This window comes from Piliocolobus tephrosceles, chromosome 9 (genome assembly GCF_002776525.5).
Source record: "Piliocolobus tephrosceles isolate RC106 chromosome 9, ASM277652v3, whole genome shotgun sequence".
Taxonomy (NCBI): Eukaryota; Metazoa; Chordata; class Mammalia; order Primates; family Cercopithecidae; genus Piliocolobus; species Piliocolobus tephrosceles.
In genome coordinates this window covers 69,874,740-69,894,596 of record NC_045442.1, presented here as the reverse complement: position 1 = coordinate 69,894,596, position 19,857 = coordinate 69,874,740, and the positions used below count along the sequence as shown (strand labels likewise).

The 19,857-nt window shown below is 43.4% G+C and overlaps 2 protein-coding genes and 1 long non-coding RNA gene across 9 annotated transcripts in view; 2 read left to right on the top strand and 1 right to left on the bottom strand.

The window, feature by feature from the left end:
• The window catches only part of USP54 (ubiquitin specific peptidase 54), a 121,486-nt gene extending 116,530 nt beyond the window's left edge, over positions 1 to 4,956 (top strand). Inside the window, exons 23-24 of the mRNA XM_023204950.3 lie at positions 1,793 to 1,976; positions 3,314 to 4,956. Of these exons, the coding sequence (XP_023060718.1) occupies positions 1,793 to 1,976; positions 3,314 to 3,873 (744 nt within the window). The 3' untranslated portion in view covers positions 3,874 to 4,956. The remainder of the gene's footprint in view (positions 1 to 1,792; positions 1,977 to 3,313) is intronic.
• Positions 2,687 to 6,886, bottom strand: LOC111537852. The gene is made up of 2 exons (XR_002730128.3): positions 6,703 to 6,886; positions 2,687 to 6,093 (listed from the first exon to the last, which is right to left on the bottom strand). It is a non-coding gene; the product is annotated as an uncharacterized LOC111537852 (long non-coding RNA).
• Positions 6,496 to 19,857, top strand: part of PPP3CB (protein phosphatase 3 catalytic subunit beta) — a 60,797-nt gene continuing 47,435 nt past the window's right edge. For 4 of the 7 annotated variants that reach the window (XM_023204954.1, XM_023204951.1, XM_023204956.1 and 1 more), the window contains exon 1: positions 6,501 to 6,715. In XM_023204954.1, the coding sequence (XP_023060722.1) occupies positions 6,631 to 6,715 (85 nt within the window). In that variant the 5' untranslated portion in view covers positions 6,501 to 6,630. Of the gene's footprint in view, positions 6,716 to 6,994; positions 7,121 to 19,857 lie in introns of those variants that run through there. The other 3 variants (XM_023204952.1, XM_023204953.1, XM_023204957.1) reach the window with 2 other exon arrangements.

The window sequence follows — 19,857 nt, the reverse complement described above, 5'->3', positions numbered from 1 at the left end:
AATGATATATTTGAGGGAAGATATGTATTCAGTTTTGCATATATTAAGCTTGAGTGGAGATATCTGGCAGGCTTTTGGAATGAGATATATAAGCTGGAAATTGAAATTTGGGAATCATACCCATTGAAAAGAGGAAAAGACTCGCAGAAAGAGAAGAGGAGCCAGGACATATCCCTAAAGAGCATTAGATTTAAGGTGGTTCTTCTTTTGAAGAACCCTAAAAGGAGACTGAGAAAAAAAGACTAGCGAGACTGAAGGGAAACCAGGGATGTGTGGTACCATAGGCACCAAGGGGAGAATGTTTCAAGAAGAAAGGAGTAATTAGCTATGTCACATGCTGAGAGGAGTGGCACCTGGTCCTTAGGCAGTATGATAAATGCTAATTTTGTGCCATGTTGTGGTAGGTGCTGTGAGCATACACTGATGAAACAACACAAATTCTGCCCTTGAGTAGCTTGCAGTCTCGTAAAGGAAATTAGACATACTGGCATATAGATTATTTTATTTAACGTATTATTACTAAGTGCCCACATTGTTCTAGGCACTGTTCAAGGTGCTAGGGATACAGAAGTAAAAAGAAATAGGGGAGAAAGACAAAAAACAAATAAATGATATAATGCCAGACAATGATAAGTATGATAAAGAATAATAAAATAAGGCAAGAGAATAAGGAGTAAAGAGGTAATAGTGTTTTTTTTTGAGGGCTATTCCTGATAGTAGGGTAGTGAGGGAAATCATCTCTAAGGAAGTAACTTTTGATTAGAGACCTCAGTGATATGAAGGTGTGAGCCATCAGAAGAATATTCTTGGTAACAGAAACAGTAAGTATAAAGACTCTGAGGTAGCAATGTGTTTGGTGTGTTTGAGGAACATTAAAATTAGAGTGTAAAAGCTCCAGGAATGATAGGAAATAAAGTGAGGAGCAGTAGGGCCATATCACATAGGACCTTGTAGACCATGGTAAGGAGTGGATGGGAGATAGGAAGAGCAGACTGAAGGCTGTTGCAGTAGTCCAGGTGAATTTAAATATAAAACCCATAGGTAGAAATGATAGTCCTTGGCAAGTAATGGAATTGTGGATGCAAAGTGGGAAATCAAGGTCATTGCCAATGTTTTGAATATGGGTGATTTAGGAAAATGAGGTGCCAGGAGGAGGAGTTTGGAAGGATTTTGGTTCAATTTTGGATATGTTACTGTTTCAGATGTTAAAGGGGAATATTTCTGGGTATTTATCATAAAAGTAGATAATTAATAGGGAGTACAGCAGGACATAAGCATCAGTAAATACAAACTTGACAGGCAAAAGAGGAAGCTGTGGAATGTATAGCAGTGACAGGAGAGAAGATGGGGTAGAGTTCTTGATTCTACATTTAAACATATATAGTTTTATTCCCAGTACTTAGAATAAGTAAAGGATTTTTTTTTTTTCTCATTCTCTCAGGCTTTCTGAATTTCTCATATTTTGTTTTTATTTTTAAATTTCTATCTCAATCTCTCTAATTCTACTGTTAGCATTAAGGAGTTTGCTAAAGACCTGAATGGTAGGGTTGGGAAGGTGAGGGATATGAGGAGGACTGGTTAAGGGATAAGGATCTGAAGTTTGCAGTTTCTTAGAGGGCTGGCAGGGAGAGTGACTGAAAAAATTGGGTCCTACTCCAGAACAAGGCATGTAGGCATGTTTGTGCTCTGGTTCCCTCCATTCCCCTTTGCTTGCCTCACTGTGTTTACCCGACTACATCCTGCTTTGTGTTAATCCTCATCTCTATGTTTTTTTGTCTTGTCTCATTATAAGGATTCATCAAACGTGAGGAAGCCTTTGGAAACCGGGCATCGTTGTTCCAGCTCCTCTTCCCTCCCTGTCATCCATGACCCTTCTGTGTTTCTCCTCGGTCCCCAACTCTACCCTCCCCAACCACAGTTCCTGTCCCCAGATGTCCTGATGCCCAGCGTGGCAGGGGAGCCCCATAGACTCCCAGGTAACTTCCCCAAATCTAATATTATATGCCAGAATTTGGTACCTTTTCAGGGTCCTCATAGGGTCAAATCAGTATACCTATGGGGAGGGGGGTATCCCAAGGTGGAGTGGTGTGAGGATATGAATTATTGCTTCAAAGTCATGCATTGATCCACATAAATATTAAATCATTTGTTGGGCACCATGATTCTTAGACCAAGGGTCTAGACCAGTACCCCTAGAGTCTGTCTACTTATGAGAATGAACTGCTTCAGTCATGATAGAATAAGCTTTTAACTGACAAAGGGGAGTTAATACCCAGTCTTTGGTACTCCCCTAGAACAGAAATGGTCATCTCTATCAGCTAGTTTTCTCTCCTTCTGTCCTCTGAGTCTCAGCTGAGGGATGGTCTAGGAAGACAAGGAATGAGTGGGAGAATTGGAAAGACCCTATACATGGAGTACCCACACCATGTGTACAGACCCAGACAATTGTGGGGAAGGTGGGCAACATCATTTTGGCTTTCTTTGACCTTCCAAGTGAAATGTTCTCTTTTTTCCCCTCATGCGCTGGATGTTCAAGCTTAAGGCAGTGGTTCTCAACGGATAAAGGGGATGTACTACCGGTATCTAGTGGGTAGAGGCCAGGGATGCTGCTAAACGTCACACAATGCACAGGGCAGTCTCTTCCCAACCCCAACAAAGAATTATCAGCCCAAGATATCAATAGTGCCAAAGTTGAATAAATGTATAAGAAAAGGCATTCCACATTAGATCTCAGAGATCAAACGAAGGCAGCTTAACTGAAGTGAAGATAACATTTTAAGAAAAGTTGGAAAAAAAAAAAAAGTCAGGCACAGTGTCTCACACTTGTAATCCCAGCACTTTGGAGGCCAAGATGGGAGGATTGCTTAAGCCCAGGAGTTCGAGACCAGCCTGGGCAACATAGTGAGATCCCATCTCTATTTTTTTAAAAAAGAAAAGCTGAGTGAGGTTTTGGTATGGTGGTTCTAGAAATATAGTCATCACAAATGGAGTATACGTTTGCTAAATATTGCTATATATTAGGGAGCCCTCCTTTTGTATGCGTGTGTATAGTGGATGAGAGATTATAGTGGAGGGAGGTAGAGGTATGGCAACATCCATGAGACTGTTTCATTTGCCCAGGTTGGAGGTATGATATTTGATTTTGATGTATATTAAGAATTTTAAAAAATGGAATCAAAAGCACAGCTTGGTTCTTTCTTTCCCTTGTGTATATGCTCTTGGTAGGGAATTGGGCTAAACAGCTAGGCATGGCTCTCTGGGAAGAATGGTATTCTGAAGATGCTCAGTCTTTGGGTTTCTTTTCTTTCCCCAGGAACTTCGAGGAGTGTCCAGCAGTTTCTGGCTATGTGTGACAGGGGTGAAACTTCCCAAGGGGCCAAGTACACAGGAAGGACTTTGAATTACCAGAGCCTCCCCCATCGTTCCAGAACAGACACCTCCTGGGCACCCTGGTCAGAGACCAACCAGCATATTGGGACCAGATTCCTGACTACTCCAGGGTGCAGTCCTCAGCTAACCTACACTGCCACACTACCAGAAAGAAGCAAGGGCCTTCAGGTTCCTCACGCTCAGTCCTGGGGTGATCTTTTCCATTCACCCTCCCACCCTCCCATTGTTTATCCTGTGTACCCACCATCTAGCAGTCTTCATGTACCCCGGAGGTCAGATTGGAATTCAGATCCTGTTCCAGGGTCCCGAACCCCTGGTCCTCGAAGAGTAGATATGCCCCCAGATGACGACTGGAGGCAAAGCGGTTATGCCTCCCGCTCTGGACACAGGAGGACAGTGGGAGAAGGGTTTCTGTTTGTTCTATCAGATGCCTCCAGAAGAGAGCAGATCAGGGCTAGAGTGCTGCAGCACAGTCGATGGTAAAGGTTACTCCTTTCCTTTCCTGGAGCTACACCTTTCTATGTAAAACTGTACTGTGGGCCAGGCGCGGTGGCTCATGCCTGTAATCCCAGTACTTTGGGAGGCTGAGGCGGGCGGATCACAAGGTCAGGAGATTGAGACCATCCTGGCCAACATGGTAAAACCCTGTCTCTACCAAAATACGAAAAATTAGCCAGGCGTGATGGTGCATGCCTGTAGTCCCAACTACTCGGGAGGCTGAGGCAGGAGAATTGCTTGAACCCAGGAGGCAGAGGTTGCAGTGAGCTGAGATCGCATCACTGCACTCCAGCTTGGCAACAGAGTGAGACTCCGTCTCAGAAAACAAAACAAAACAAAAAAAACTGTACTGTGGCAGCGTTGGTACCCTGCATCACTGCCATGGTTGTGCTATTCTTATCTCAACATAGAACTGGTGGGTTCTCTTAAGGGTGTCAGGAACCTCTAAAAAGACCTGATTCTTTGGGAGGGGATATTTGAAATTCCAACTTCCATTCCCCCTAGCAAAAGGAAGCAGCTGCTGTTTAAGGGTTTTATCTGAGCCACTTTAAAGATGAATCCATGGTATTACTCTGGATACTAGCCATTCCTTAGGATCTTAAGGTCACATTTTATTCCTGGATGCTTTATGTCCCCACCTCCACCTGAGCCCTTGTCCTCTGTTCCCTACTATATTCCCAACTTCTGCTCTTTGTTTTATCCACCTATCCCTATTACCTGACCCTTTGTCTTCCCTATCTCCCATCCTTGCGGGGACATGTAGCCCTGTGGTCATAGTTTTGATTACATCATCAGGGCAGCCCCCTGCCCAGGTATTATGGCCTGTCAGCATTCCTTGTGCCCTCCAAACCTTAGGCCTAGAACGCGGAGCTGCCAACATAACATCCACCCTTTTGAACAGATGGAGTCAGGCACACTAACACAGCCTTCTGTCCTCAGCACAGCCATTATTACCACTTGCTTCGTTGTTGTTGTGAACCCTCAGAGTCAGCTGAACTATTTTAGGCCAAACATACTGTTTTTGTAAAGTATTTTTCATTAATAAATCTATAAGATAGTTCTATTTAATTCCTTGTCATTCTTCCCTTTGTATGCTCTTGCTTTTTTTGTACTGGGGCAGGGAGGCCTAGATAAATATATGAAGTGCCTTTTGACTGAGTGGAAGTGAGGAGCCAGACAGGATTTGAAGGATATACAATCAAGGTGGGAATCAATGGGTCCTAAAATAGGGTGCCTTTCCTTTTTACTATTGCTGCTAGGATGTTTCCCATCCCTTTCCTGATACAGCATTCAGTACTCAGTACACTATACACTTCCTTCCTTCATCCCCTCCTTAGGGAGATTTTCTGGGCATTCAAGCTCTTCTAACAAACTCACTCCTGATCGATGTACTCCGGGTGCCTTTCCTCTATCTTATAAGTTTGTGACATGCCTCCTGTTCCTTCCTCTCCTTCCATGGGGGCCTCTCCCTTTCCCTTCCCCTGTGGTGTTATGGCCCTTCCATGCCAGAAAAATCCATTTTCACCCGTGCCTCACTCCTGAGACTCTTCCCTCTAAATAATAGCTTGTGGGTTCCCTGTTTGGAAAATACCCATTGTTGGTCTTTCCCTTCGTCTTTCACCTTGGGTCTCAGGATTGAAACTGACACAAAGAAGAGGTAGAAAGGTACTCTTTGAGACCTTCCGGCTACTACTTACTTATCACCATCCATTATGAACAGATTCTGAGCACATGTATTATTGAGCAGAACGATGGGCAGGAATTTGTTGTTTCATCCCACTTGGATCCTGCACCATCAAGATATATAGAGCTTAGTGGACATGCTGGTCCCTGTCCATGGTTCAACGTATCTCCTGGTGTCGTGGATGCACTCGTCTAATAATTTTTGATAAACAGTCAATTCTTTTCCCTCTACCCCCTTTCCCACGAATGTCAGTCACCTTGGTCTCTATAAAGGGTCCATAAGTCACCTGGGTCCAGATTCTGTGCATACACAGAAATAAGGAATTAATTTCCAATTCCCTATTTACTCCTCTGCCTTCCAGGAGGAAGCTGTGTCCTTTTCAGGTGAATTCTTCAGATTCTTTGCACATCTCTTGGTGTCATCTCCTTTCTTCCCCTTACCTGTTTTGACAAACTGTGGCGCCGAAATTGCTCTAGCTGCATTCTTATTCTGTGCCTTCAGACTCTTGACAATTCCAGACTCTAAACACAAAGGCCAGAATTCGCTTTCAAACTGCATTTTGGATGGTCCTTTCTCCACTCTAGAACCAACAATGCTTCCTCTATTCTGTGGTCCCCTGCCAACCCTTTAGTATTCAGATCTGGTAGCTAAATCGTTATACATTTGTTTCTCTATTAGTAGGAGATCCTGAGGTTTAATCAAATCTCCTCAGTTTACTGGGAATGCCATGAGAGCGGGTGTGTTTCCTCGCAGTCGTTCATCGCAGCACCTAGCTACAGACTTGCCCCATCTCCTCATTCTTGATTCTGCATGCAAAGAATTTTAACCTGATCCCTTGGCCTCGTCCTGTTTCTCTCCTAGCCTCAGTAATTTTGCCCAAGTCCCTAGAGCCTACCCCGCCCCCACCCCCGCACGCGCAGTGCATGCCGGTCTTAGCCCCTCTGTAGGGAAAGAGGGTCCGCCATGTTCCCCGGCGGCGCCGCCGCTTGGCTCTGGTAGCCGCCGCCCCCGCCCCCAACCCCGCCCGGCTCAGAGCCTAGCCGAGCCCCGGGCCCAGCATGGCCGCCCCGGAGCCGGCCCGGGCTGCACCGCCCCCGCCCCCGCCCCCGCCGCCCCCTCCCGGGGCTGACCGCGTCGTCAAAGGTGAGAGGTGGACGAAGCCCTGGGGGCCTGGCCTGAGGAGCTAGCTGTGTGTGAGAGCGGGCGGGAGACCGTCCCCTCGGGAGTGGGCCCGGAAGGGCGGGCGAGTGAGTGGCTGCCTCCCTTGGGGAGTGGCCCCTGGGCGGGCCCCTGCTGGGCAGGACTGAGTCGGTGGCAGTGGCTCCGCGGTCTACCGGTTGCTTTCAGGCCGGGGCGGAGGTTTTGCTCCCGTGGCTTCCTAGCCCAAGGGTTGAGGCTGTTAGCTGCAGTGAGCCCCTTTTCTCCCCACTCGGCCTGTCAAAGCGGCGCAGGGGCCGCGATTAGTTTTCTGCCCCGCGACAGCTGCACTTCTGGCTTGCCGGGGCGAACTGAGGGGCTCGGAGACCTTCAGCCACGCGAGGCCCGCCGGTGAGCAGTCAGAAATCACCTCGGCTTTGGCTCACGCTTGCTCCCCGGTGACAGTCGTCCCCCCTATCCGCGTCTAGCTAGCGACAACCGCAGGGGTTCACTTTTGGCCGTCAGGTGCCACCTGGAGCAGAAACTGGGGGAACCTTGTGGGATTGGACCTCGGTGAAGGGTTGGGGCAGGAATTGGGAGGCCAGCCTTTATAGCGCAGAAAGGGAGAGAAAGCAGCATAAACAACAACAACAAAATTGTGGATAGGAAGTATTTACTTAGAAAACCATCAACACTTTGGTCAAAAGGGGTTACCCCTCGCCTACAAACACACACCCACACACTCATCCTAGGCGAAAAAGTTAAATGTTTCTCAGCCAGGGCAGAATTTATGGATGTTTACCCACAACAGGTCAGCAGATTAATTTAAAATAGAGAAATTGAGAGCTAATTGAGTTGCTTAAGATTCCAAGCTTCCTGGGAGAGCCTACCAACCTCAAACACTGCTGTGGAGGTGAAAAATAATTGAAATTATTCTCTTTACTATGTATCTTGATTGATAAATTGAAATCGTAGAATAAACTTTTCCTTATTTGTATTGTATTTATTTTTAAAACATAGGTACTTTTGTTTTCATTCAGCTTCTCAAATACACTGGCACAGTATTTAAACACTGTTAGCCTACTTTTGGAAATCTGACTCATGTGTTTCCATTAAAATATTTAAAAACGGCCGGGCTTGGTGGCTCACGCCTGTACTCCCAGCACTTTGGGAGGCCGAGTGGGCAGATCACGAGGTCAGAAGATCGAGACCTTCCTGGCTAACACGGCGAAACCCCGTCTCTACTAAAAACACAAAAAATTAGCCGGGTGTGGTGGTGGGCGCTGTAGTTCCAGCTACTTGGGAGGCCGAGGCAGGAGAATGGCTTGAACCCGGGAGGCGGAGCTTGCAGTGAGCCGAGATCATGCCACTGCATTCCAGCCTGGGCAACAGAGCGAGACCCCGTTTCAAAAAAAAAAAAAAAAATCAAGGAAACCTTTTTTCTTTTTTTTTTTTAATTAAAAATTTCAAACCTGAACCTTCTTTGGTTTTTAAAAGAGTAATACTAATTTGGCCCGGTGTGATGGCTCACACCTGTAATCCCAGCACTTTGGGATGCCGATGAGGCAGGCGGATCGCTTGAACTCAGGAGTTGGAGACCAGCCTGGGCAACATGGCGAAACCTTGTCTCTACCAAAAATACAAAAAAAAAAAAAAAAATTAGCCGGGCATGGTGGTGCGCCCCTGTAGTCCCAGCTGCTCGGGAGGCTGAGGCATGAGAGTCCCTGGAGCCTGAGAGGCGGAGGTTGCAGTGAGCCGAGATTTGCGCTAGTGTGCTCCAGCCTGAACGACAGAGCCCGGCCCTGTCTCCAAAAACAAAAACAAAACACTGGTTTGCACCTAGGCTTAAGTTACTAGTATATCCAGTTGGGCCAGGCATTGGAATGAGCTGAATAAAGAATTTATGGAATCCTTATACAGATAAATCTTAAAAAAAAAAAAAAAAAGAAGAAAAGTAATGCAGGCATTCGTTCTGTCAAGAAATCCTGGAGTTTTGTGGGGGTGGGAACAGGGGACATAGGCTACCTCTTCATTTTCTGACTGTATTTCTGTGTTGTGTGTTCATTTCCCTGGGCACTTTTCACCAGACTGTTAGATGGGGTAACCAATCACATTCCTGAACAGTGAGTTTATGCTACTATCCTTATGCTTGTGAATCTTCTTATTCCTTGTCATATATATGGTAATGTTTTTTTCTGTACTGCTTTAATGCAGTGAAAATAAGATTCCAAACATAAGGCAGATTCCTTAGGGGTGAGTTGTGAGTCCAAGGCAGTCATATTTGCAGATTATTGGTGTGGAATAAAAGCCATTTGATTTAGATAAATAGGAAGGGAACTTGTTAATATAGAAAATTATAGTTAAATAAAGCTCATGGTTATCATATTTCTTGTGCTTCATTGAGCCCTCTTCATAGAGACAACTTTCATTTTTTTATGGAATTTGTTAACCAGTTGGAATGCTGTATGGATTATATGTTTAAAGATGGTGTGTAACAGACTACTTTGCACTGCTCATGGAGTCTCCTGCATTTACTGGGAAATTCACCTTTCTTACAGATCCAGAAATCCACTTTTAAATTTCATTTGCAGGATTCTTCCTTGTCTTTTATTCAGTAATTATTCGATAATGTGATACCTGATGGTACAGAATACCGGTTGCCTGAGATAAATGATGACTTGTGTGAGTTCAGCTTAAGTTTAACTCGTTAAAATCCAAATTTCTTTTAAGTCCACAATGTGGTGGTAGTTTTGTATCCATACATTTTCTTAGTAGTAATATTATGGAGACCATCTGTTGGCATTAAATGCAAGTAGGCTTTTTCTCCCTGGAACTTCTTTTATTTTTTTGAGACAGAGTTTCGCTCTTGTTGCCCAAGTGGAGTGCAATGGCGCAATCTCCCTCATTGCAACCTCCGCCTCCTTTCAAGCGATTCTCCTGCCTCAGCCTCCCTAGTAGCTGGGATTACAGGTGTACACCACCATGCCCGGCTAATTTTTTGTATTTTTCAGCAGAGGCGGGGTTTCACCATGTTGGCCAGGCTAGTCTCAAACTCCTGACCTCATGATCCTCCCATCTTGGCCTCCCAAAGTGTTGGGATTATAGGCGTGAGCCACCACGCCCGGCCTGCCTCCCTGGAACTTCTTAGTGTCAAAATTTTATACTCTATGTTTCTAGTCATAAGGCCTACATTTTATAGTCATATAGGTTTTTAAGGGTGTATAGGTCTTTCTGTGTTTAAGATCAGATACCTGAAATTCACTTTTTGTGAAGTTTGGGAGCTTGGAATACTGTAGGTGATTCATGTGTAAATGTGATTAGCTTGTCACTAAAATTATTAGTGGTAATTCCATGTCATTGATTATGGGTGATTAGGTTTTTGGTTGATTAAGTTCAGTTCTGAGCCTACTCCAACTGCTGGCTCAAGTCAAATTCTTCCTCTTTTTGAAAGTTATCTAACCCACCTTATTAAGTGAGATGGTATATACCCTTTTAATTATATTCTATTAAGCATTCTTTAGCTATGTAGGAAATAAGAAAATGGAAAAAAATTAGGAAAAATATCTAACCGTATCTGCATGTGTGCTTTCTTACCACATCAGCAAAGCTGGTATAGGTAATTAAAGCACAAAACCCTGAATTGATGAATATTGCTTTCTCTCCTCCCCACAAAGTTTACTTGACCTGGATTGCCCAGATACCTCCTTTTTTCCCCAGATACTTAAAAAATGTACTTTTTGCTTTGTATACCAGATTCTAGATTTGTAAAGCTGGATTCTCTCTTGAGATTATCAAGACTGTTAGTATTAATAGAAAAATTCACCTTTTTACTTAGAGAGCATTGTCAATATTGGGTATATGTTCATTTTAGCACCTACAATGTGAGTCATTTTCTTAACATTATTTCCTGGGTTATATTAACCTCAGATTATCAGACTTTCAGATTGAACCTAAATGCTGAATTTATGTGTTTTAATTTTTTTAAGCTAAAATATTTCTGATTGGCAACCTTAGAATTCATTTACATGCTGTTGCCAGTTGCCCTGCTTATAAATCTGAAGTCATTTGACTGAAGTGTTTTCTAGTACCTTTGCTTTAGGAGGATTACTTATTATTTGTTTGTTTGTTTGTTTTTTGAGACAGAGTTTCGCTCTTCTTGCCCAGGCTGGAGTGCAATGACATCATCTTGGCTCACTGCAGCCTCCACCTCCCGGCTTCAAACAATTCTTCTGTCTCAACCTCCTGAGTAGCTGGGAATTAGAGGCATGAGCCACCACACACGGCAAATTTTGTATTTTTAGTAGAGACGGGGTTTCTCCATGTTGGTCAGGCTGGTCTCAAACTCCTGACCTCACGTGAGCCGCCCACCCTGGCCTCCCAAAATGTTGGGCTTATAGGCGTGAGCCACCACACCCAGCCAGATAACTTATTTTCAGATAATCCATATAGCCTTGGCGTGACATAGCTACTTCAGTGTTTCTTGCTAGTTCTATTTCATTATATTTTAAAGCAGCTTGAATTTTAATTTTTGTTTACAAAGTCTATTTTGTGGACTTACCTATGTAAAAAGATAACTCCTGGAAATTATTTTTCTTTTACTTTCCACTCCCATTACTGTTAACTATACTAAAATAAATCTTTAGGCCAGACGCAGTGGTTCATGCCTGTAATCCCAGCACTTTGGGAGGCCAAGGCGGGAGGATCACTTGAGACTAGCCTGGCCAACATGGTGAAACCCCATCTCTACTGAAAATACAAAAATTTGGCCGGGCACAGTGGCTCATGCCTGTAATCCCAGCACTTTGGGAGGCCAAGGCGGGCAGATCACGAGGTCAGGAGTTCGAGACCAGACTGACCAACATGGTAAAACCCCACCTCTACTAAAAATACAAAAATTAGCCAGGTGTGGTGGTGCATGCCTGTAACCCTAGCTACTCAGGAGGCTGAGGCAGGAGAATCGCTTGAACTGGGAGGCAGAGGTTACAGTGAACCAAGATCATACCACTGCACTCCAGCCTGGGCGACAGCACGAGACTCTGTCTCAAAAAAAAAAAAAAAAACCACCAACTGAACAAACAAAAGTTAGCAGCAGGGCGTGGTGGCAAGCACCTGTAATCCTAGCTACTTGGGAGGCTGAGGCAGGAGAATCACTTGAATCCGAGAAGTGGAGGCTGCAGTGAGCCAAGATTGTGCCACTGCACCCCTGCCTGGGTGACAGAGCGATATTCTGTCTCAAATAAATAAATAAAAATAAATAAAATAAATCTTCAGTACCGTGTGTCCTCGTGAAAACAAAGGAACAGAAAGAGAAAAAGAGACTGTGAGGGGATGGAGTGAGAGGGAAAGGGAGAGGGAACACTATGGTAACAAGTTACCTTAAAAGGAAAATGCCAAGTTGGATATATAGCTGCTCAGTAGTGAGGCAAAAGCTTCAGGTTCCAGAGCTATTGAATGAACTGGCAAGAGTTGTAAGGAAAAGTTTGGTAAAAAGAACCTTGATTTATTAAACAAAGTATGCCAATCATATGACTTCATTTCACCATAAAAAATGTTTTTTATACCCAGAGATGAAATAAGCTGAAGCTAATTGGGCATCATCTGTGTATGGTATGTAAAATTTATTTTGGAACATGACAGTTGTGAAATAGCAAATATTTATTAAATGTCTGCTGTATCACAAAACTGTAGGAGAACAACAAAAGTATAAAATATAAAATACAGTCTTGATTCATGAATAAATATTCTTTAAAAATTAACAATATATGTCATAAGGACAGGTAACAGTTAATAATTGCCAGGTAAGTTGCTGAGCCAGCAACTTGTCTGAGTTCAAAGGAGGTAGTGATGACTCTGGACTGGAATGGTCTAGGAATGGCTTGTATAGAAGCAAAGTGGCCTTGATGGATGGTTAGGATTAAAATAGAGGATTGGGACCATTTATTTGTGCAATGATTATTGAGTACCAGCTTTGTACCAGGCATTGTGCTAGGCATTGATGATAATACAGAAGTGAATAGAATATTAAGATAGATTTTCTTGTAGTGCTGGCATTCTAGTGGGGAAGATACTATTATAAATAAATAATATAATGAATTTGGTACAAAGCGCTACTGGAGCTGTAAAGAAGGGATTGGCTATCTTACTTTGAGGGAAAGCATCACTGAGAGGATAATGTTTCGAGGTAGTCCTTGAAGGATGCATAGAATTTCGCCAGACAGAAAGTGGAGCTAGAGTAGGGAAAACAAGTAGAAAGGCATGGAGTTTGAAAAAAGCATGAAATGTATGGCAGAGGTATGTAAAGTGCTTGGCAAGGAGTGACAGGAATGAAGTTAGAAAGGATCTTTTGTATTACAAGTTGAGGAGCTGAAACTTAAGCTATTAAGCAGTATAGCAGTATACAGTACCTGGATAATTAAAAGCACAAGCTCCGGAGTCAGACTGCCTGGGTTTGAATCCTAGCTCTACCACTTAATAACCTTTTCGCCATGGACAAGATACTTAACATCCCCAAGCCTTAATTTTCTTATCTGTAAAGTAGAACTAATAAAATCTTATTATAGGGTTGTTGGAGAATTAATAGAGACTGTGCATGTAAAGTAGGTACCACAGTGCCTGGCCTGGCACATGGTAAGTACTCAACCAGTGGTAGCCATCACCATTATTATTATTATTATTGAAGGTTTAAAGTAGAATAGTGACCCAGTATTCTGTTTTTTGATGGCTAATTCTGGTCATGTTGTGTGCAACAAATTATTGGAGGGGGAGAAGGTTGTCTAGTTAGGAGATTAATGGAGTAGTCCAAGTGAGGGATGACCAAGGCATGAAAAACTAGATATGACACAAATTCCTACTAATATTAGAAGGTGAGTATATTGGATGAGTGATTGAGTATGGAAGTGAAATAGGTGAGCAACAGTTTTTTAGGAAACAATAATCATAATAATTTTGCTTTAGGGCTAGATTAAATTGGGCAATTGTAATTAGATGCAAAGATTGGAATGATATGTAAAAGACTGAGAATGGTTAAATTGAGAAGAATCTTGAAAATAATATTCAAGGTTTTCTTTTTCTTTATTCTTTAGTCATTAAGAAACTACCCCAAGTTTTTAAGTAGGTTAATTTACTACTTTGTTCAGTCAAAGAGGAAGAAAATATTTTTCTAGTAAATGATAAGAACTTGAACTAGTATTGCAACAATGGAGATTTAAGAAAATTGAATTTGAAGAATCGATAGGACTTAGAGTTCAGAAAGAGAACAATGACATTAAGTGTGAGTGATAGAGAATGGTGATACCTTAACAGGGGTAAGCCAGGAAAGGGAGCCAATTTTGAGGGAAAGATATATTTAAAGAACCACCACAAACTGAAAGAGACCCAATGGATACCTTGAAATTTTGAAGACAATGCTGTTGGATTTATTGAATCTTTCCTTAAAGCATGTGGCCAAACCATACTTCTACTCCTGGCAAGCAAATGGTTATATCATTCTTCATGATGAGGCTTTTTTTTTTTTTTTTACCTCAAGACAGGATCTTGCTCTGTCACCCAGGCTGGAGTGCAGTGGCATGATCATAGCTCACTGCAGGTTCAAACTTCTGGGCTCAAGCAATCCCCCAACTCAGCCTACTAAGTAGCTGGGACTACAGGCACACATCACCATGCCTGGCTAATTTTGTTTATTTTTTATGGAGACGGGAGTCTCACTATGTTGCCCAGACTGGTCTCGATTTCCTGGGCTCCAGTGATTGTCCTGCCTTGGCCTCCCAAAGTGCTGGGGTTACAGGTGTGAGCCACCATGCCCAGCCATGATCAGCCTTTTGATGTCTCCTTTTGTCAAAAGAAAATTGTCATTATGTTGGTATAAAGGCAGATGATACAGGAGCAGCATTCTGAAGACTTCAGTTTCAACTATGGCTCTACTTCTTACTAGTGAAACCCCTTGAGAAGCAACTTAACATCTCTGAACTTGTTCTTGCCTGACCCTAACCCCAGCACTTTGGGAGGTAGAGGCGGGCAGATCACTTGAGGTCATATGTTCAAGACCAGCCTGGCCAACATGGTGAAACCCCGTCTCTATTAAAAATATACTAATTAGCCTGGTGTGATGGTGGGTGCCTGTAATCCCAGCTACTCCGGAGGCTGAGGTAGGGAGAATTGCTTGAACCTGGTAGGCGGAGGTTGCCATGAGCTGAGATCTCGCCATTGCGTTCCAGCTGGGGCAACAGAGAGACTGTGTCAGAAAAAAAACAAAAAACAAAAATGTGCCTGACTAAACTCACAGGATGTCCCTTGGAATCATGTGGGATTATGTATGTGAAAGTACTTGGTCAACTATGAATAAAACACTATAAATATATTGTCATTGCTACATAAATTAGTGTCGTTAAACAAGTATTTTGGAACCTATAATCATTAATTCTGTAAACATTTCTTAATATCTGTGTTTTTCCTGTTCGGTTTTTTTTTTTTTTTTTTTGGTTTTTTTTTTGTGAGATGGAGTCTCATTCTGTTGCCCCAGCTGGAGTGCAGTGGCGTGATCTCAGCTCACTGAAACCTCTGCCTCCCAGGTTCAAGCAACTCTCCTGCCTCAGCCTCCCAAGCAGCTGGAATAACAGGCATCTACCACCACGCCCTGCTAATTTTTGTATTTTCAGTAGAGACGGGATTTCGCCACTTTGACCAGGCTACTATTCTCAAACTCCTGACCTCAAGCGATTCACCCGCCTCGGCCTCCCAAAGTACTGGGATTGTAGGCATGAGCCACTGCACCTGGCCAGTTCTTAAGTTTTAGATAGGTTATCACATAGACCTTGACGATGGTGGAACTTAGAATGGGTAAGACTTGTGGGCCAGAAACTTGAGCTTTTGATGGCTAGTTTTTTTTTTTTTTTTTTTTTTTGAGAGAAAATCTTACTGTCTCACTCTCGCCCAGGCTGCAGTACAGTGGTGCAGTCCTGGCGTACTGCAACCTCCACCTCCCAAGTTCAAGCAATTCTTGTGTCTCAGCCCCCCCCCCAGTAGTTAGGATTATAGCCGCCCGCCACCATGCCTGGCTAATTTTTGTATTTTTAGTACAGACGGATTTCACCATGTTGGCCAGGCTGGTCTGAAACTCCTGATCTCAGGTGATCCACCCGCCTTAGCTTCCTAAAGTGCTGGGATTACAGATGTGAGCCGTGGAGCCCAGCCTATAATCACTAGTTTAATAGATAGCCGGGATAAGGGTAAACTAGCCAGAGGCATGAATCTCAAAGGAGGAGGCATTTTTTTTTCCTTAGTGGAGCAATGATGTTGGAAGTGCTAATGGAGAGCTAAGAGAATGCTGAAGCCTCCCCTGGAATTAGTGGAATGTGGAAAAATGAGCACCATCCACTTTGAGAAAAGAATTTGAGAAGTATCCTTCAGGAGACCCAAGATTCAATTAAACTAGAGAGGCAAGACACTACAAGTATTCTGTGTAGAGCTAAAGAACAGAGAGGCTGGGCATGGTGGTTCACGCCTGTAATCCCAGCACTTTGGGAGGCTGAGGCTGGTGGATCACCTGAGGTCAGGAGTTCAAGACCAGCCTGACCAACATGGAGAAACCCCAGCTTTACTAAAAATACAGAATTAGCCGGGCGTGGTGGCGCATGCCTGTAATCCCAGCTATTTGAGAGGCTGAGACAGGATAATCGCTTGAACCTGGGAGGCGGAGGTTGCAGTGAGCTGAGATTGCACCATCGCACTCCAGCCTGGGCAACAAGAGCAAAACTCCGTCTCAAAAAAAAAAAAAAAAAAATCCACTCTGGCCAACATAGTGAAACCCCGTCTCTACTAAAAATACAAAAAATTGGCTGGGCACGGTGGCTCACACCTGTAATCCCAGCACTTTGGAAGGCTGAGGCAGGGGGATCATGAGGTCAGGGGTTCGAGTCCAGCCTGGCCAACATGGTGAAACCTCATCTCTACTGAAAATACAAAAATTAGTCATGGTGGTGCATGCCTGTAATCCCAGTTGCTCAGGAGAATCGCTTGAACCTGGGAGGCAGAGGTTACAGTGAGCCCAGATTGTGCCACTGCACTCCAGCCTGGGCAACAGAGCTAGACTCCATCTAATATATATACACACACACACAAACAAAATTAGCTGGGTGTGGTGGTGTGCGCCTGTAGTCTCAGCTATTTGGGAGGCTGAGGCAGGAGAATTGCTTGAACTTGGGAGGCGGAGGTTGCAGTGAGCTGAGATTGCGCCTCTGCGCTCTAGTCCAGGCAACAATGCGAGACTCCGCCAAAAAAAAAAAAGATTGTGTGTGGGATTGTGGGATAGATTAAAACAAAATCTTATAGGAATTCTGAAGGCCCCCATGAAAAGGATGGAGGGAGAACAGCAAAAAGGAAATGGTATGAGGGAAAGAAATACAGACAAAAATTTAGAAGTATAGATGTAGAGACTGTATTTTGGATAGTTGCCAAGGATAGCAATGATGGGAAGCACGATGGGATTAACTGACCTTAGGCATCTGAATGATACTTTGGAGTTAAGTTATTCACTTGGCACAGGCTGTACCCCTGTTGAAGTTAGAGGCCTCATAGGGCTAAGAGGGCAGTCCTTGGGATCAGTTAATTCTCAGGTTTCTTTGCCCAGTGGTAGAAACATTAAGATCTCTGTACCATCATCCCCTCTTTCCCAATTCCTGATCAGTCTGTGTTCTTGGTTTATTTTTCCAACTTCCTAAATTAAAATGTTTTTCAGTCCTATTTTTTTAGCCACTATACATTAAATGTGAGTGAAAATACCTTGTAAATATTATTGGTTACTATATAGATAGGCCCTTCATATCAAAATTTGGATAAAAGGAAGATTTTCAACAGAACAGTTTGGTCAAAATGAATGTTACCAAATCAAGATTTTTAGGTTTTGAGGAGATTTTGTAGCTCTTGTTTGTTTGGGGTTTTTTTTTTTTTTTTTGAGATGGAGTTTTGCTGTTGTCACCCAGGCTGGAGTGCAGTGGTGTGGTCTTGGCTCACTGCAACCTCCGCCCCCCCAGGTTCAAGCGATTCTCTTGCCTCAGCATCCTGAGTAGCTGGGGTTACAGGCGCACACCACCATGCCCAGCTAATTTTTGGGTTTTTAGTAGAGCTGGGGTTTCTCCATGTTGGTCAGGCTGGTCTCGACCTCCTGACCTCAGGTGATTCACCTGCCTCGACCTCCCAAAGTGCTGGGATTACAGGCATGAGCCACCATGCCTGGCCGATTTTGTAGCTCTTTAGATTGTTCCAACAAATCCTCTATTATTAGCCATTTCAGTTGTTGACTATTTGTATTGCATGTATATACATTTGTTTTCTGGTTTTTCCCTATCACAAATATAGAAAAGTGAAGAAATATAGTCTGAAAATTAGGAGAAAAAAGTATATATGGAGGGGGAAAAAAAACTGGAAAAGCAGAAATACTTAGCTTAAGATGAATTAGAAATAAAAAAGAAAAACCTTTTAAAAGCCTGAAAACTATATGGAAATGCTTTAAAATGCTTTAGGAGTTGCAAAACAAAGTGATAGTTGAGAATTAATTTTTTTTTTTTTTTTTTGAGATAAAGTCTCTATCGTCCAGGCTGGAGTTCAGTGGCACAATCTCGGCTCACTACAACCTCCGCCCCCTCCAGCTTCAAGCGATTCTTCTGCCTCAGCCTCCCAAGAAGCTGGGACTACAGGCGTGACACCATGCCTGGCTAATTTTTGTATTTTCAGTAGCAATGGGTTTCACCATGTTGGCCAGGCTGGTCTTGAACTCCTGACCACAAGTGATCTACCCGCCTTGGCCTCCCAAAGTGCTGGGACTGCAGGCATGAACCACGCCACCTGGCCAGAGAATTAATTTTTGATGAAAAAAAATTTTGACTCTCTATTGAGCAACTTGTTTTAGGCCAAATTCTATTTGGACAGTTACCTTTTGCCCTGTCAGGTCTCCTGCTGAAGCCCCTTTCTCCACTTGCGAAACAAAACTATACATGCCTTTTTTCTCTTATTTGCTGATAAATTAAAATTTATTTTATTTTTATTTTTTATTCTTAGACGGAGTCTTGCTCTGTCGCCCAGGCTGGAATGCACTGGCACGATCTCAGCCCACTGCAACCTCCACCTCCCCAATTCAAGCGATTCTTCTGTCTCAGCCTCCTGAGTAGCTGGGACAACAGGCATGTGGCCACCATGCCTGGCTAATTTTTTGTGTTTTTAGTAGAGATGGGGTTTCACCATGTTGGCCAGGCTGGTTTTGAATTCCTGACCTCAAGTGATCCACCCGCCTCAGCCTCCCAAAGTGCTGGGATACAGGCATGAGCCTCTGCGCCCAGCCAAAAAGTACTCATTTGAAACTGCCTGTTTTTATTTTCTGTGTTATGTTAACATTGATTCCCTATAGCTTTCATCTACCTTTACTCATGAGTAGGTGACATTTTTTAACCACTCAGCCTGTACACATTTTTAAAAACTGTCCTAGCTGGTCTTGAAATGTAGAAGTGCCTTGAGTTGAAAAATAAATAGGAAATACAGGTCTTTAGATAACTAACTGTGGCATGGAGTCAGTTTATACTTTCTTTTTCAGGTGAATACATTATAGTTCTTCAGCGTGACTTGAAGTAGAGCATTCACAGTGTGCATGAAAACATGCAGTACCAGTTGTGTCTGGCTAAGGGGGAAGTAGGGAGTGGTCTCATAGGTGGATTTTTGGGAAGTTCTATGTTTTGAACTGAATTGAGCAATTAGTGGAATTATGTTGTTGATTGTTAGGAAGTATATATCATCTAGGCCAGGTGCAGTGGCTGATGCCTGTAATCCCAACACTTTGGGAGGCCGAGGCAGGCGGATCACCTGAGGTTAGGAGTTTGAGACCAGCCTGGCCAACATGGTGAAACCCTGTCTCTACTACAAATACGAAGATTAGCTGGGTGTGGTAGTGGGCGCCTGTAATCCGAGCTACTTGGGAGGCTGAGGCAGGAGAATCTCTTGAACCCAGGAGGCGGAGGTTGTAGTGAGCTGAAATCTCGCCACTGCATTCCAGCCTGGGCGACAAGAGTGAGACTCTATCTCAAAATAAATAAATAAATAAATAAATAGGAAATATTCATCATGTAGAACACAGCTTTTTTTTCTTTTCCTTTTTTTTTTTTTTT